Source organism: Sinocyclocheilus anshuiensis, unplaced genomic scaffold, assembly GCF_001515605.1.
Source record: "Sinocyclocheilus anshuiensis isolate Anshui unplaced genomic scaffold, SAMN03320099.WGS_v1.1 scaffold676, whole genome shotgun sequence".
NCBI lineage: Eukaryota > Metazoa > Chordata > Actinopteri > Cypriniformes > Cyprinidae > Sinocyclocheilus > Sinocyclocheilus anshuiensis.
In genome coordinates this window covers 478,485-498,096 of record NW_015558579.1, presented here as the reverse complement: position 1 = coordinate 498,096, position 19,612 = coordinate 478,485, and the positions used below count along the sequence as shown (strand labels likewise).

Below are 19,612 nucleotides of genomic sequence, written 5' to 3'. Positions count from 1 at the left end.
TATTATGCTTTTTCACTTTTTTACTTTTAGTCAGTGTGTAGTGTGTATGTTTGGGCATTAAAAAGATCTAGAAAGTTACAAATCTCAAAGTCCACTCCAAAGGGAGATATTTCGTTTTTAAAAAATCCCTTTTCAAGAACTACAACAAACGGCTCGTTTGGACTACAGCGTTTGTTTTCCGGGCTTTGTGATATCACAAAGCGGCTCATTAGAATATCATTACAAATAATTCCCGCCTACAGAAATTCAAATGGATGGGGGGTGGGGAGGGGCGAGGTTGTGGTTAGACCGCTTGGTTGAGTGACTGCATCAGACGAGACAACGAAGAAGAAGTGCTGCTGCAGAGTTAGTGCATCTGCATCAGAGAAAACCAAGAAGAAGAGCTGCTGTGCTGTAGCATCAAATTTTTGGCATGTCTAGAACAGCGGTTCTCAATTCCAGTCCTCGCGTACTCCCGCTCTACACATTTTGTATGTTTCTCTTATTGCTTCATACGTTTGTTATATTTGACTGTAAGTGCCCTGCGAAGTGGACATTACCCCCAAACGTCTTTGTTTGGGCTTCCGAAAGCGGATGATGTCAGGAAACAGTGGTTGCAATTTATTTTTTTAACTCTATTCCTGAGCATTATAACCCCAATTTGTTATTGTCTGCTGCGCATTTTACTGAGGACAGCTTCCACAACACGAATGAGTAGTGCCGGATTCGCCAAAAGCTTTTGTTGAAAGACGGAGCAAGGGGCGTGGCAGTACTGAAACACCATCTAAGCTGTTCGCCAATCACAACGCACTGGGACAGCTAACCAATCACAACACATTTTGTTTTTCGGAAGGCGGACCTTCATCAAAGCCGGAACTAATCGAGCCGTTTGTGGCAGGCTGGGGAGAAAGGTATTGTAATAATGTAAATTATGTGAAAAATAATGCGTTTTTCGAACCACCAAGCATGAGAGCATGTTCTAGTACACCCCCAAAACAAAATCAAGACTTTGTAAAAGAGCATGATAGGACCCCTTTAAATGATGTATAATATATGTGATTACTACGGTGGCCGAGAGAGCTCAACGCGCTGCAATTTAAGAAGTCATGTTCCTGTTCTCGTTTTGTTAATTAGGTTGATTAGTACGGTGGCCGAGAAAGCTCAACGCACTGCAACTTAAGAAAACACGTGCAAATTGAAAAAACACCAGCAAATTAAGAAAACATCTTCATCAGTTTGACAACACATGCGCTGCAAATCCTCACAACACATGCAAATGAAGAAAGCTCTGCAAATCCTCACAACACATGCAAATGAAGAAAGCGCTGCAAATCCTCACAATACATGCAAATTAAGAAACGCGCTGCAAATAGCACGGACCACAACGGAAATGTTTCAAGCTGACCAAACAAAGTGACGGACCCGGCTGGGATTTGCTTATTTTGCAGTGGCTATTTGAACTGATGATTTTAAAATCTGGACATATTTTTAAGTGTTATGTAATTTTCAACAGCAGTTATCCAGTTGACTGGTGGAGAAAGCCCACTCTGTCTCTGCAAGTCCGAAAAATGAACTTGGAGATTACTATCACCACAAAGACTGCGCTGTGGTGGCCGAATGTCCTCAAACTCTTGAATAACTTCCTGTGACACTGGGAATCCACAGTCCCTTGCATCAAACCTAAGGCCAATCAGAAATCAAAACACTTTGAGTCAACTCATTACAAAAATGTATAATAAAACCTACAAATGCTAAGATTATAACCCAACATTATAACCCAACGCCGCAATTTTTAAATAGTTTTGAAATTGAAGACATAAGCCAAAGGCTGACCCTCAATGTTGACAACATCTGTTGTCGAATATGGTCATTACATTTGCTTCTACTACAAAGACACTTTGTGAATCAGTAAAATCCCCCTTTTTGCTTCATGCATTGTAAATATCTGAATTCTTTTTTAAACAATTATCTAGTTCTGATTTAAAATAATACAAATATCGTCAAGTGATGGATATTCCACTATACACTTCTGTGTCAGATATAGGCAATCAATCATATTTTCTTTCATCATTAATGATTAAACTTAAGTGAAAATGAAAACTGATATTTACTGAACATGGTCACATATTGCATGGATTAAATACAAACCTGTGAGGCAGGTGATACATGGCTTCTGGTTTACCAGAATGGCAAGACGACTGACGAACAGGTCGGATGGTGTGGTTATTCCAAAGTTCTCTGTACTCATCAAGGTCTTTCTGCACGATGCTCAAGAAAACATACCGTAGAAGGCACTTATGCTCATGGCTGCCATTGAAAAGGTGCCTCTCTCTCAGGTCACTGAAGAGATCAATCCAGAACTGAGTACTAATGATGGAATGAAAGTATACACAATGTTTTACGTAAGTGCTGAATAAAAGTTATATGGAAATTATTTCTAAAACATGTTTCCAACAAAATTATTATTTAAACTGCATTCCTATTTAAAAAAAAAAAAATTAATATCAATGTAAAGAAAACTTTATAGCATCAGGTAAAAAAGATTTGCATTACATTTTAGTCTAGTGTTATTCTCATATTATACATGTTGTTGACAGCTGAAACCCTCTCATGTGACAACACACACAAAAACTAAGTTATTAAATAGTACATTTTATAACATTTATGTTTTGGAATTAATCTTAAAAGTCCTGTACCTTTGCTTTCTGAAAAAGGACCACCAACTTTCGATTCGCTGATTTGCAGTTGAAGTGCCATACATGTGACTGAGGGCTCCTGCAAAGTCATCTGTATGCTGTGCTCTTAATGCACAGTGAATGGCTGCCATAGTGCCATTTTCTGTCCCACAGTCTGTGCGAAGGCGTGCTGGAACTCCAAACTCTGATACACACTGCAGGTAATGGTAAGCAATTATCCCTGGGTCGTTATTAGAGCTGCCACTTCTGAGCCACATCACTTTCCTAGAAAACCCATCAATGCAGCCACTGATGGCAACACCAAATGGTTTGAGCTTATCATACCCATCGACATGCCACACTTGGTTTGGTCCTGCTGTAAAGTATCCTCTTCGGACAAACCTGTGTCTATGGCGAAGCTGAACTCCAGATGGGTCCAGTCTATGAATTGCATGCATTACATCATCCCTTTTAACTGTCAAGAAATACTTCTGTCGCAATGTCTGCCACAGAGCTCTGTAACCTAAAAGCTGACCTGAGCCTGTCAGTTCATGTGTTATAGCTGCATTCACAGTGCCAATGGGAGTATAGTCTGTCCTCCTTGTTAGGCCTGCATTCCTTAGTCTTCTCTTTAAGGTGCTCAGACTCATGAAAATGTTATGCATTGTTCCAAGAAAATCAAGGATCACTTCATATGTGTGGCCCTCTGAGAAATATTTATGGATTAGGCCTGCCTCTGTGATTTCATCTAATACGGTTCCTGAGCCTGAAGGGAAAAGAGAACAATGTCATTAGGAATGCAGGAATCCACAAATATAATCTTAAACATAAAAATGTATCAGCATTAACAAAGAAATAAACAAGTTAACGGTTTGATACAGTTTTAAAGGTGTATGTATTTAATCTCAATTTGTGCACAAATCTAGTTAGTAAAAGAACAAGAACAACAACTGGCATTGGACGGGCATTTAAGCGTACCGCTTTTAACAGTTAGGTCGTATTGGGAGGTCTATGTTGATGTTGAAAAAAAAAAACATGTGCAATGTATTTGTGTTTAGTTCTGTATGTCATACTATAACCTGGTTCAACTTGTTAATAAATTTGTATACATGTGATTATGTGTGACAAAGTCTGTTTGTCACAATCAGAAACAGACAGAAAAAGATGAACTAAATGTAGTTCTTATAATTTAATGGACAGAACAGTATATAGGGATCTCAGTAAGAGAATATTACCTCTGGGCACAGTCTGACATGACACCTGGTCATCACCCGCCGTTCTAGGGGCATTCTCTACGACAAAGCTTACATCTCGCCCACATGGGTAAGGTTAGGTTTAGGGGTGGGGATTGGGTTAAGTCTGTATTTTTGGACAGTAATGTTGATCCAGGATCAACAAAAGATGTTGATCCAGGAACATGTCTTACCAAAATCACGGCGACCGTCCCCTGATACATTTCTGTTGTGGTCTGTGCTAATTGCAGCGTGTTTCTGTAGGCTAATTAAGGTTAGTTATTTGTAGGAGTTGTGAGTATTTGCCGTGCACTGTATTTGCTTGCGTTGTGGGTATTTGCAGCAATTGTGTTGTACTGATGACTATGTTTTCTTAATTGGCTAGTGTTTTTTTCTATTTGCATGTGTTTTCTTAAGTTGCAGCGCGTTGAGCTCTCTCGGTCACCGTAGATTACAGTATGTATATTAAATAGAACTTATATAATTTAATATATGCAGTGCATGTTAATGTTTTTATTTATTTGGTATAAATATACTCTATATTTTATATATTGTATTATTTCTAAATGTCACATCACTTCACACACAAATTCTGTGTAAGAGAGCTGTGAAATGGGAAACCTGAAGTGGAGTAGGAGCTGCTGAATAATCACAGTTCCACTCATAAACACTGTTCCTGAAGAAAAAAATATACAAGCAAACTGGCCTAAATGGGTCTGAAACATAAGTTACAGAATATTAACTTGTTTATTGAACCATTTAAGCAAAATCATACTCATAAGAGTGCTGCTAGAGGGAAATTAGATGGAGCAAAATAACGTAAATCAGACTTACAAAATGAAAATCTTAGACACTATCTAGAAGCTATCTTGCTCTTGCTCAAATTGTTGAATTTCTTTAGATTGCAATTCAGTAAGTTCCTCTTCCTCTCATTCCAATTCACATTCCAGTTAAACCTCCAGTGGGCCGTTGCTAATTCAAATCAAATTCCAACTAATCAACTGAAAAGCAGCCAGTTCTTAAATTCTGAATTCCACTCAACCATGGTGCTTACATGATTGTTTTTCAAGGCAATAGCTGAAATTGCAAAGACACATTTATGTTTTGCTGTAAAGATTAACAGTGGCACATTTGTGTGCACATTTCTCCCATGTTCTTGCCTCCCTTTGTTTCTGCATCAGCCTGGGTGATCCCATGCATTAATGTACTCACACAAACTAAAGCCGGTGATAAAATGAGCCTAGCACATAAAACAGCAGCTGTCCACACACACTAAGATGGGCTTTCAGTCCACCCAGAGCGGACTCTATACCTATAGTGCTCTACGAGGGCTTTTATATGTTTCGACATAAATCGGAGGCATTGGAGGGGAAATCTCCAATTTGGACCAGACCCCATCCAAACAAAATGAAGCTCTGCCTCGTATGAGCTTATAACTTGAGCAGGTCCCTGAAATAAGCAATTGGTTTATTTAGTGAGGTTTGAACGCATGTAGCTCTGTGAGCAAATACGCGTGGAACTGAACGTGAACTGCCATCAGGACTGGAGCTGAGTGGAGAAGCAGAGCAGATGCCACGGTTTGGGTGTGGTTGGCAAAAGAGTGCTTGGCTTGGCTGAAGGCCATCCTTTCCCACTGGGCTGTGGCCAGTAGAGATGCTTTTATAATGAGCTAGCCTCCCAAAGCTGCTGGGGAACCAGGGGATCAGGTTTAATACCAGCCAGCTGCCTGAACTGAGTTCTACGGATCTATCAGAGCGAGATATTGAGATATCAGGGTGGGAGCATCTGTGTATGGAAGTATAATTATCAGCAAACACTGCAATAGTTTATTGGTTTGATCAATGCTGATTTGCTTTCAGCCTAACCGAATTAAAAACGTGTGAAGAGGGCAGTAAAGTGAACACACCATTCCCAACATTTGAACAAAGTGTTTTTCAGTGGTGAAGGCTCTAAATTGCAGGTTCAAGATGCTGTGCTGCTGATGCTCTCATTCAGTGGGCAGTGATATGAGAGGGTTTCACAGTCAGACTCAAGGACCCTAAACCTCAAAACTGCAATCTTTTTATTCAATAATGTACCACTGATTTTTTTAGTGTGCATAACAAAGTTAAAAATTGTAAAACAGGAACTTTTACAGTCAGTGGCGGATCCTGGCATAGGCGATATAATTTGTACGAATTCATACGACCTCACTTGTACAATTTTGTATGATTTCTGTGACGGTTAAGTTTAGGGGTGAGGTTAGGTATGGTCCTTCATACAAATTCCTACGAATTTGCCGATTTTGCTTGTAAAATACTTTTACAAATTTTACAAATCGTATACAAATTTGTACGAATTAGCCACCTTGTCAAATATGTTGTTTGACAGTTTGACAAGATTCTTCCATTCTGACGATGATACTGATAATGATGAAATAATTATCATTTTTATAAATAATAATAATTGTATTGTTATATTATGTTATATAATGTAACAAACATAATATAACATAAAATATTTTACGATGACTATCATTATCATCTGTAATATAACAAATATTATTATATTATATTATATTATATTATATTATATTTAGAAACTTACTGTAAAATGTAACCGAAATGTTGTTGTTAGTAGTAACAATGAATAATTATACCATTTATACATCTAGGTAATTGTTAATTTACAAATAAACCACTGATTATGGTTATCATATGTTTGTTCATAATGTAACAACATAAATGTAACAACATAAGCATATGGCAACCATGATCAAGTATATTTGTACATTAACATTAAGCTAAATGCTATAAAAATATTATTTCTTACTTCATGACATTAACAAATGTGCATTGAATTATTTGTATTATTTAATTATGTATACATTTAATATTCTATGTGTTCAAATATCTATAATAAAAAGTTTGTCAGCAGTGTTAAATATAAGGAGAGTGGGGAGCACCATATCAGGTCTCGTCTATGGGCACACAGTAAGCCTGAACCGCAACCATTTACATTGAATTCCAACAGAGGTTTTCAGTCTGAAAGTGTCTGTGTTTTTGTTAGTGATGTAACAGGTAACTGAGAGAGATATCTGAAAGCTAAATCCCCGCAAATATCAGGTGACATCCTCAATATTACATGCTTTTTATGGCCTGTTAGTGTAGTGCAATTTTAATCCCCTTAGCTAAAACAAGCTAAAATATTTAAGCTAAAGACAACAAATTCAAACCATGAGAATATTTCGACTAAACATTTCACCAGACAAAAGTTATTTTACACAAGTTATTGTATAGAAGTTACAAAAAGGGCCTCCTTGCACCTCCACTTTGCACACTCCATTTTGTATTATACCCTACAGTTAATACCCGGATGATGTACTAAGTTTTGAAAGTTGACGTTTATGCCCTCAATGGTTGTAGTGTACACTACAGTGTAGTGTAGTGTAGATGAGCTAACATGCTAAAGCTAGTGACAACACATCAGGTAAAAACACCATTTCAACTGGAAACACCACCCTACTAAAATTCATACACTAGATAGCAGGCTACATTATGTATAGTTCAAGTGAAGGTTGTATAGAACATGTTAGCAACTATGTTGCTAACACAATAATGTAACAAATTTAGCACACCTACTACTCTCATTTATCTGTAAAGTCCTGTTAAAAGTTTCATTCACCGCTATAAACACAACACTTGAGTGTTTCCGATGAAATTTTGCATATCATCTACTCAGGCAATATTTCTGTGTGTGCGTGTTTATGACATATGCAAAAGGGGCAAAAGTGCTGCTATTTCCATTTGCTACTTAGCAATATTTTGTATGTATGAAGCAAGGAGGAGAGAATCCATAAATCTTTGCAACATGCACATTATTGCTGTTTTTATGTTGAACTTCTGCTAGTGTCTGAGTGCTACAAACAACATTTGCTTTAACAACACAATCTGTTCCTCATAGCGGCCATTTGGTTTATTGACTATATGCGGTTCACCGTCGCGCTACTGTGCACAGCGGTGAGGGTAAAGTCTTCCCTCCAATAATCCACTAAGTGACAACAATGCCATTTTAGGAGCAATACAGTGAATTATGTAAACTGTTTGGGAACATTTCACCTGATATTGCAGCCGTTAATCACTGAGAGGTCTTATGAGGAACTGGAAAACTCTCATAAATCAGTTTAGGGTAGCGTGACACTCAAGCAGGGTTTCTGGAGTGTGCAGCTGTGTCCCGAGAACCCAGTAATCTCCTTTTTAAAGGAAGCGCATACAATGACAAAATCAGCTTTATTTATTATCAGTATAGTGTGCTTATGCTAATGTGATGAAATTGTGGCGCAGATGACCCCACACAATGGCACAAACCTCTCCATGACTGTGTCTGCTAAAGCTATTTGCAAACAAATTCAATTAAATATCAATCCCTGGAGAAAATATTAGCTTTTATTGTAGTCAAAACGTAACACCCCAACCTAATGCTGTCCATTAGGAAAGATATACACTGACCTCTGCATAATTGCATAGTGCTTAAGAGGCACCTGGATGGCAGCAGATACTATAGAAAAACAACATCCTTTTTCGTCCATTCTTGTGTTCTTTTTTCTTAAACAAAGTTAATGCAGAAAATCCATCTGACCAACTAGAAACTGTTGGAAAATCTATGTAGGAAATCTTTCGCCTGACTCAAAATTCCCAGTCACATGAATTCTTATTGAAATGACTGGATTTAAAAAATGTACCGAACAATAGAGATGGGCGTATCGATCCTGAAGTATCGATATATCGATACTGATGCGAGTATCGAAAGTATTGATACTCAAATAAAAAATATCGATAAGGTGTGTTTTTATTTACCAGTGATTTTATTTAACAAAAAAATTAATGCATACAGTATGCATTGAATTGTACGAATAACCTATGTTAGCGAATAATTGTATAGGACAGAACTATTTTCCTGCTCGTCTGGACACACGCAAATGTTGCAAGGCAGAACCAATCAATCACAGAGAGCGTTCACTCACTTCTGACAGTGCATTCAAACAGGCTACATTTCATAAGAAAGCATTAATGTTTTTGGGAATGGCAGCCCAGAACAATGCTTATCAGAGGACAGAAAAACATTTGTTATTTCACAATAAACAAATTGAAATTGTAGCCAGGTTATGCAATTACATTTATTTAAATTGTACATTAAAAGTTCATGTTGATTATGTTCTATTCTGTAATGTTAATATAAATCATACACTGTCCGAATAAAAAGGTTGTATTTTATGCGTGCAACAGCCTGTCACTGGCAGTCCCTAATGAAAATGAACCATGGTTTTACTAAAATGACCATATTTCAACTGTAGTATTTGTAGATTTCCATGGTTACCACTACAGTAAACATTTTAACCATGTGTAAACAAAAATATAACTTAAGTTGCAATTAAGGCATATTGAATGTTAAAATGTGTTTCAGATATAAAGTTAAGTGGGTATCATTACCCATTTTACTCTTAGTAATTTAATCATTTAATACATTTCAGAATTTAAAAGTTCAGTTTAGAAGTATCGGTATCGAATCAGGAAAAAAAATCAGTGGTATCGCCCATCCCTACCGAACAACAGTAAATATTCCTTCCTTACTTAGTCACTGCTTTCTTTTTTTATTATTTCCTTTTTTCTTTGCTTTTTTAATTTGTCATTTTCTTTCTTCCTTCTTTCCTTAAGTTCCTCCTTTTTTACCTAACTATAGACTAATTTCCTTCCTTCCTTATTAATTTCCTTTCTTACTCACCAACTTCCTTCCCTCCTTATTTACCTATATACATATTTCCTTCTGGCTTCCTTCTTTCTCTTGTTCCTTTCTTATTTCTTTCCTTCCTTTCTTGCCTACTTCCTTCCCGCCTTACTTATTTTGCCTTTACTTCCTTCATCCCTTCCAGATAGTACTACCTCACTTCTTTTCTTCCCTCTTTGGTCACTTCATTCCTTCATTACCTACTAAATTATCATTCCTATTTCTTCTTTCTTTCCTTCCTTACCTTCCTGCTTTCTTTATTAGTCAATTCTTTCCTTTGTTTATTATCTACTGACTTTCTTCCATCCTTATTTACCTGCCTGCTTTATTTCCCTTCCTCTTTCCTTCCTTAATTGCCCACTTCCATCCATCCTTATTTACTCACCTACTTGTGTATTTCCTGTTTTTCCTTCTTCTCTTCCTCAACTTCCTTCCTTCCTTCTTTAGCCACTTGTTTCCCTTATTTCTTCCTTCTTTATCTTCTAACTTCCTTCCTACCTACATGCTTACTTTTTTTTCCTTCCTGCCTTCCCGGCAGTATACCTATTTACTTAATTTCCTTCTTTAGTCACTTTTTTTATTCCCTCCTGCTTTCTTACTTTTTTTTTTTTCATCTTTCTTTCGTCATTATATTTACTTACCTACTTATTTCCTTTCTTTCATTTCTACCTTTTCACTTATTCACGTCCTTAGTCACTTCCTTCCTTCACTCTTTACTTTTACCTCATTTTTTAACTCATATGCTTACCTCATTTGTTCCTTCCCTCCATGTGTACTTCCTTCTGCACTGTTTAGACTGGATTCATATTTTAAAATAATATCTGAGGTAGTTATTAATACTAGTGACATTTGGGTATTGTGACCTAATCTGTTTATCCAGATGAGTTTGGGATTTCTGTAGTTTTTACTTTTATGTACAGTAAGTATATATGGTTTTTATCATGGAAGATCATTTGTGCTGAATTTATGCCACAAAATGTAGCTATTTGATATAAGTATAACATGAAGAATTAAAATCACAAAGTATATCTATGAAACTGATATGACCTAACAAGACTGTGCTTTCCCAAAGCATTTGGACACATTGGTGAAGGAAGATGTTCTTCTATTGATGTAACATTAAATCACCTCACACATATGGTCATGTCTCTCCGTGTCCCGAAACAAGACTAAGAAACTGATTTGTAACCGAGGTTTGAACGTCTCTCTGGTGCGTGCATGTGTGTTTATCTGCATGCACAAAGGAGGTGTGCTAATGGAGTCCGTCTCAAAGGTGAAACTGGTAATCCATCAGAACCCCCTCTTCCACCTCCCATGAACCCCATGTTCAGCAGCTGCTTGAAGAAAACCAGAGGTTGCCCATCCAGTCTGGAAATCCCCTTAAATTCTCCAAACACTAGACAGTACGAGAGAAATGGCATCCTGTGTTGACAATATGTAACATGGCGGCTTATCTTGTGCAGAGCTGCAGTTTTAGCCTTCATATTCTCGCTGTGAAGTTCTTGGGGGTGGGTGGGGGTCAGCAGTGGATGGTGATTGATTCGGGAGGTTCTGCACACCGCCTGTTTAGGTTGCCCTCTTGTACAGTTCATTGGTTCTCCACTTTAAAGGCTACGCTCCCTTCCTCTGTGTTTCAGTTCTTTTTTGAAGAGTCAGCAAAAAATTGAGAGAATGTCCTGAACGTATTCTGCCTTTCACCACAGGATTAAACGCTCGCTCACCAAAAAAACAGAAAATGAAAGCTTTATTGCTTTGATTGTGTGTGATCTTATAGCCACAGGCCTAGATGAAACCTGCTGACTTTTTGCACATTTTCTGCACTGAGAGAAAAAGTGCAACATTCTGGAATGGATTTATGGATTTAAAAAGATTTTTAGAATGGATTTAAATGTGGAAATCTGTGTTACAGTAGAGATTTTTTCCTTGAATATCCTATTTAATTTGAAAATGTCACATTACCTGAGTAAAATAGGTTGCAAATGGAAACTTTAATGAAAATGTAATAGGCCTATATTTAAAATACATTTACTTGATACTAAGCATAGTTCATATTTAATAACATATTTACTGATATATCGCTGGAGACTTACTGATATAAAACTTCTAATTAAACTTTATTTGGAGTACTACTTGTGCACAATGCACATTTCTTAATATTAAGCCTAAAATGTGTTTTAATTTCACTATTGATGAGGATTGTATGATCTTTGAATAATATCGTTCTTTTAATGCAAGATATTTAAAGTGTACCTGAAGTATACTTGCAATAGTTCCACTTTAGCACAATCAAATATACTTCAGCACTACTTCCGCACAATCAAAGTGCATTAAGTACAAAATTAGTTGTTCCAATTTAGCAGACTTTAAGTATACCAGCTTAATATACTAAAAAAGTACAATGGAATGGTATTTTTATTAAGTACATCGATATGTAAATGTATTTGTAGTATACTTAGCACAAAAAGATGTAAATAAAATATATTTTAGTATATTTATTTTTCACCAGGGTATACAAACTATTTCTACTGAGTGTGCAAAAGGTAGTACACAAATACTTCCATTGTGTCTGTGAAAATATGATGCATCTTTAAGGTTTGATTAATTCTAAAATGACCCTGTTGTTAAACCCAAACCTTTGCCCTTCCTTATGGCAAAGCCATAAGATCTAACGCACTTAAAACCTTCAGTAACCTCTAAATGTATGTGCTCCTGTGTGCTTTTTATCTGTGTGTGTGTGTGTGTGTGTGTGTGTGTGTGTGTGTGCATGTTCCTACAGAACATTGTACAAATTAATGGTGTTTTGTAATGATTCATTTTCCATGTTCACCTATAGTGAAGACCTAGCCATTGTAAAATGGCTGGGGGCAACTTTCTCTAGCAAAAAATGAATGCATTAAACTGCAGGATGATTTCTGGCTGGAACAGAGTCTCATTGGCTTGCATTTTTTATGAGAACAGCTGCTCCAATCTCTCCTCTGTTCACAGCCGGGCTTGCTTAATCACACAGTTTATCCCTGCAGTCCCACTGACAGGGCAAAGGCAAGGCAGGCAGAACAGCAAGGGGCCTGAGAGAAAGATGAGAGAAAGAAGGCGAAGCAGAGAGACAGATGAGGGGGGAAAGAGAAAGAGACCTGATACAAATAAAAAGTTCTTGATTCAAGTTTTAAAGAGAGAGTGAGAACATCTTTAATGGAAAAGCTCACCCAAAAATGAACATTGTCATCATTTACTTACCCTCATGGTGCTCCCAACCCATGAATTTGTTACACCCCTAGTTTCAAACCATGAATTTTGAAAGAGTATCCTGTCCACTCAAAAGTCAATGAGGAGCGGGGCTGTCAAGCTTCCAAAAGGATGCAAAAGTAACAAAGTATTATAAAAGTGGACTTGTGTCTTCTGTGTCTTCTGAAGGCATATGATACCTGTGTGTGATGAATAAACATAATAATAATAATCCTTCAGATATATTTATATATAAAATTATGGCCACACTTAAGTTTGGGGACCAATTCTCACAACTAACTATTAACTACTACTTCTGTCTCAATAAACTCCTAATTTGCTGCTTATTAATAGTTAGTTATGTAGTTGTTAAATTTAGGTATAGGATTAAGGGATCTAAAAAATGGCCATGCAGAATAAGGCATTAATTTGTGCTTTGTACGTATTAATAAACAGCCAATATGCTAGTAATATGCATGCTAATAAACAACTAGTTAATAATGAGAATTGGTCCCTAAACTAAAGTGTTACCAAAATAAGCTATTTAATTATTATCATTAACTTATTTTATATAGATATTTTAAGGCTTCTCTTGCTGTTTTATATGACTCTTTTTTCTCCTCCACTATATTGCAAATATTTGTATTTTTAATAACTTTTAAATTCTAATCGTATAATATAAATATATAATTGAAATGTTTATATTATATTTATTATATTATGTTTAAATATATCATTATTATTATTATTTTTGTATAATTTTTAATTGCTTATTTATTTATTTATTTGGTTTTTTTTAGACTTGATTGAATTATTAATTTGCTATCATTATTGGAAATTAATCCTTTAGTACTTTGGGTTTAAGGATTTAGGGGGGGGAATGTATGAGCAATAATAATATGTTCTAATCTTGTTTTTATTTTACTCATAAGTCCTTATACACTGAACAGCACAACTGCGTCGTTCCTAATTAATCAAATAATCCGTGAAAATGGAATTAATAAACTTCTGTTATGATAAAACTATTTGATCATTGAGCTTGACAGTTTGAGCCAGTGCTGAGCTCTTTATTTTTAATAACTGAAGTGTATTGCCGCCCCATCTCATGGTCACAGAGGACATTCGGCTCAGGACATGGAAACCGGAGAGTGAAGCGTGAGGATGTCTGTGTCTGACCACGGGACTGACAGACGGGCCACAGCACGGTCGTCTCAGCACATCAGGGTGTAACAGGAGCAGCTGAAAGCCGAGGAGCAGCAAGCCCCCATGTGAACCCGCCCCTTTCACCAATTACAGCACTCTGTTGCCAGCAGCAGACTGAATAATGCCCATGTCTGATAACACTGTAAACTCTGACCATCCTCTGCAAGTATTCACACACAACCACACATCCGGATGCTTTGTTATGAATGCGCTATAAAAGAAAGAGATCAGCCACGGTCTCTCATAAACGCCCATCATGTGCATTACGCACACACGCAAACACAGACACATTATCTGATCTGGTTTCTGTATGCAGGGCCATGCAGACTCGGTGGAGACCCTGTGGTTGTAAAGTATCCTGGTATCATGGCTGTGTTTTATGAGCATCTCCTATAGGAAATATTACTCAGCAGGGTCATTACATTTCTGCTGGTATCAGGACTGATGCACTGAATCATTCGCTATTCATCTGTGAACCCATGTAGTGGCCCAAACTGAGTCAAACAGGAAAGGCCCACCACAGCATTGTGTTCAGAAACATTTTGGACTGGTTTTGCTCGAGGGCACATTTCACAGTCTCGTGAATAGAGCACAATAGTGACCTCATGCATTTTCAGCAGCCTGGGTTCTTTAAGTAGTTTCCCGTTTCTTTCTATAGAAATTAAAAAAATTAAAAAATTAAAAAAAAGGAAAGAGTTATAGGCTATGCTTGAAAACAAACCAACCAACTCAGATGAATCATGAAACACAAAAAAAATGAAGCAAAGAAGTGTTAAAGGTGTAACCCTCAATAAAATATATTAAAATTTAATTAAATTTAAATTCAAATTCACTTAAATTTGAATTAAAAAGGCATTTGGTATACATTTCAATTGTAATGTACTTGTAATGTAATGTACTCCATGTACAAACATATAAGTGACTGACTTATAACTGGTTTATAACTGTTATATAACAGATTTTTTTAATATAACTGATATATCTGCAAATTACGCCATTTGCAATGGCTGCTAAGTTCTTTTGATGTGGTTCTTGTTTCCACAGTAACAGTGAATCCTCTGATTGGTTGATTTTTCTACAGGATTATGGGTACTGTAGTTACTGGAAATTTGGCTATTAATTTTTTTTTTTAAAGCGGGAAACACTTCTACCTTCTTTAAATGCACATACCATATAAATCTCTGAGCTCATGTTTGGTCTGTATTGAAAGGTTTATATGTTATTGTTTTCTCTATGGACGACCCTGCTGTTGTGCTCTATTCATTGAAATACATTTAGTGCATCTGTTGAGAACACGCTCTTCAGGGGATTTGGTGAAAATTGGACATATCAGCAGCGTGAATGGGAGGCTGAAATGTGTCGTCCCCTGCCTCGCGGCTGGATGGCTGCCTGGTCGCCGGTGGTGTAGAGACTCATTTAGAGAACTCGGCTGGGACGGGACACTGAAGGTCAGACTGAGAAATGCCTGCAGCAATCTCCCTTCACACATGCTCTCTATTCCCTCTCCCCTTCCCTCTCTCTCTCTCTCTTTATTTTTCAGTCTGCTGGTTATAAATCCTCTGGCTATCAGGTGCAGTGCCCCTGCTGGCACTTTCACGAGCTCACGCGTTAGTGTCTGTGTTGCTGAGTGCCGTGTCACAGTCCCTGGACAGCCGACGCTGTGACAGACAGTGAGTGTGACTGAGCATACTGACGCTCTCTCTGTATTTATTGTGTTGCACCGTATATGACTATATTTTGCACAGGTCTGACTGTCCTTGAGATGTCCACTAGGCCATCAGACCTGCTTGAACTACGCTTAACCTGACACAAACTGGCACTCATGCCGCTTCATGTCAGACAGGTCAAATGCGTATGTACATAGAAAAACAATTTTAAAAACAGTGCAAATGCACGCTGTGTGAATGGCCCCCAACTGTGGTCTCAGGAAGAAGATCTTGTGTATTGGAGTACTCAAAAGGTACTACCCATCTTTTGACTTGTTTTACATGGTACTTGCCAGAGTGGTGTATTTTATGTAAGGAAATGTGTAATACCAAATCTTATTTAAGACTCCATGACATAGTGGTGGCACATTTCTTTCCTCTTTTGACTTTTCCGTGATTACTGTATTTCACAGTAATGATTTAAAAAAAAAAAAAACTATACAATGCAATTTCTCTATATTATATTATATTATATAATATTATATCATATTATATTATATATTATATTATATATTATATTATATTAATATATATATATATATATATATATATAACAATACAATATAATATAATAATATAATCTAAAAAAAAACTACAACAAATATGTAGTCCTTCTGCATGGACAATGAGTCATCAGTATTTTTGTTCCATTTTCCAGGAAAAAAAACGTATATAAAAATATTTATTTTTTAGTTTATTTAACAGGGACAATGCAGTATAACATTGTTACAATTTCAAGCAGCCGATGCTCCAAATATAGGCTTCTAGCCAAAGGCTAATTTATATAAAAATATAAACTCCATCTAACTGTTAAATTGTACATTTGTCAGCTTTTAGGATTATGCTAACATAACAATGGACCTAAAACTAACAGACATGCACTACAAGCCACAAAGCTTTGATTTAGGCTCCATGGCACAACAGTAGTACATTACATTAATCATCACTTAAAATGTTAATGTAATGTACTACTGTGGTGTTCAGGTAAAAATATGACTTCATGATTAAGTAATTGAATTTTACATCAGCTCAGCTTGGGACAGACACTTTTCTTACTGCAGTATGTCTGTGCAGTACAGTTAGTTGTTTAAAGAAAGCCCATCTCAAGCTACTGCGGCTTTCAAGGTTTTCAGAGCATTTGACTTGTTGATTAAGCTTTATATTTAAGCCACAGTTCGCTGTGTGAACTGTATGCATTATTCTTTGTGACAACATAATGCTTCTCTTTATAAAACCATGTTTAGGAATGATAGCATTTCAAATCATGCACTTTGTTTGTAAAGGCTTTCCACTCTCAACGGGACATTCAATAGTGTTACCCTTTGAAAAAGTGGGGACTTTTTGAACGAAGCTATAGGAAGCTGGCATGGAGCCCGAGTTCTTGTTAGCTTGTCTTGGAGCCGCCCGCCAAGCACGCACACAGATGATTATAGAGATGAACGGCCATAAGCTCCATATTTTACGGGGAGGAGTGAGTGAACTCTAAAGTAGAGAGATGACTGGGTCATAGTCAAAAGAATCGCACAGTAGGAAAACTAAATGGGTGTAGCGGGATTCATGAAGCTTATTCTGGATAAAGAGTAAGGATTTCACTCATCTCTTCCTCCCACCTCAAGGCTTCCTCTCAAACACCCTTCAACAGCCCACGACAATGAGGTGACACCCTGGAGTACAAAAGCAAATGTCAAGACTCTACATTTTCTGAATGGTCTTTTTCATACAACTGCTGTGAACGGAGACTGACACAAAACACCGTAAATGTATCATAAATGTAGTCTCTACATGTTATTTTCCAACTCTTCTGATACCATATGGTAGCCACATTTGAAAAAACAAACCAAAATTTAAAGGGTGCCTATTATGCCCCTTTTTACAAGATGTAATATAAGTCTCAGGTGTCCCCAGAATGTGTCTGTGAAGTTTCAGCTCAAAATACCCCACAAATCATTTATTATATCATTTTGAAAATGCCTATTTTGAGTGAAAGCAGAAACACGCTGTTTTCGTGCATGTCTCTTTAAATGCAAATGAGCTGCTGCTCCCAGCCCCCTTTTCCAGAATAGGGCAGTGCCATTATCTCAGATCTCCAAAAAACATCAGTTTGGTTTCGATTTTGTCATCTATTATGCTAAAATCATGCATTTTAAAGCCATATCAGTTTAAACTTCTGATATACGGTTTTTATGAGCCGAAGCCTCATGATGGTGATTCAGTGGCGTATCAGTGTCCTGTTCATGAAATCCCTACAGCGCACACATCCGAACTACATGCAAAGAAAGCAGCCGTCACATGACTTAGAAGTTTAATAGTGAGTACTAAACTAAGTTCTCTTTCATGTCTTATTGCCCTTAAACTGTCAAATACACACAAGTTTATGTTAAAAACACACTTAAGTTACAAAAACACAGTAGGTTATGTCTGTGAAGGTAAACATCTTGGAAAAAATCTGCTAATATGGCACTGTTCCTCAACAGTTGTGGGCAGGGCCTGTAAATGTGACGTCACATTTTCCAGATTCTGTAAACGGCTTGTTGTGAAACACTGCTTATGATTTATGGGGATTAAAAAAGGGACACTTTTTATCATTACAGGTGGTTGTGTACACACACTGCCAACACACATTTATGTTCAAACAACATGTAAAAATGAATTTTGCATAATGGGTGCACTTTAAGTCATCGTTCACTGAAAATCTTGATATGTGCTTTAGTTTTCATTTCCTACTTCATGAGAAAAGCAGTAAAGGCCCAAAAATTGCTTGATATGGTTCACAAATGGTCCAGAAGATTTGTTCACAATAACATTCAGTTCTGCTCAGAGGATTATTAATAAATAATTACCTTTTTTGGTTAGTTCCTCAATCAAAGTTATCATATGGCTTTAGAAGATTTGAGTGCACAAGTCATATAGAATACTTTTATGATGTATTTATGGTTCTTACACATGTGTTTTTGAAGCTTAAAAGCTTAATTTATTCATTGGGGGGAAAACTACATGCACAGTCTCTTTTTGTGTTCCACGAGAAAAAGAAAATCATAAGGGTTTGAAATGACATGATGACAGAATTCTCATTCTTGGATGAACTATTCTTTTAAGAGAGAGAACGATACTTATGAAATATGTATACACAGCCAACTTGGTCTTAGTTGTTGTATGTGATAATTAAGGATACGCTCTCCAGTGTTTCCAGTAGAGCGAGGAAAAAACTGCAATGGACTTCCTTCTTTTCCAACCAGAACACTCTAAGCGCCAACTATCTTACATCTCACTACATTCATCGCAGACACGTGTAACAAGTGCCCTTAACATAAGCTGGAGCAATGGACCAGTTTCTAGGTTAGTGGAGAACAGAATTAATACTGGCAGTAAATGAATCACAAAGTCGTCTGAGGAAGATACTCAAAAAATATGTATTGTAATTGAACAATCACCTGAATGGCATGAAACAAAATTTGAAACAACAACAACAATAATAAAAATAAAATGATACACAAAATATGAATTCTCTGTTGTCTTTGGTTTTCTTCTCTTATTCTTTTAAGATTTGTTTTCTCTCCATGTTTTTCTTAAACAATTTAATGTAAGTTATCTACGCTATCTCTGTGTACGTAGATTTTAGTAAGACTTTTATTTGACTTAGCTGTATTTTGAACAACTCTTAAGCTTCACTGTCTCTTTAATTTTTGAGTTTAGGGTTCTTATTCTATTTTGCTTTTAGCGTTATTACTTTCTATACCGTTTAGACAAACCAAATAAACCCTTAAACAAGATACAATGTTATATACCCAAAATCCAAACAAATTGGAACTTCTTGACACAACTAAAATGTTCA

The 19,612-nt window shown here is 36.7% G+C and overlaps 1 protein-coding gene across 1 annotated transcript in view; it reads right to left on the bottom strand.

Moving 5' to 3' along the window:
* Positions 1-1,446: 1,446 nt before the first annotated feature.
* Positions 1,447-19,612, bottom strand: part of LOC107679743 (uncharacterized) — a 26,949-nt gene continuing 8,783 nt past the window's right edge. Inside the window, exons 2-5 of the mRNA XM_016475381.1 lie at positions 3,890-3,964; positions 2,676-3,420; positions 2,128-2,346; positions 1,447-1,659 (exon numbers count right to left, since the gene is read on the bottom strand). Of these exons, the coding sequence (XP_016330867.1) occupies positions 1,449-1,659; positions 2,128-2,346; positions 2,676-3,420; positions 3,890-3,964 (1,250 nt within the window). The 3' untranslated portion in view covers positions 1,447-1,448. The remainder of the gene's footprint in view (positions 1,660-2,127; positions 2,347-2,675; positions 3,421-3,889; positions 3,965-19,612) is intronic.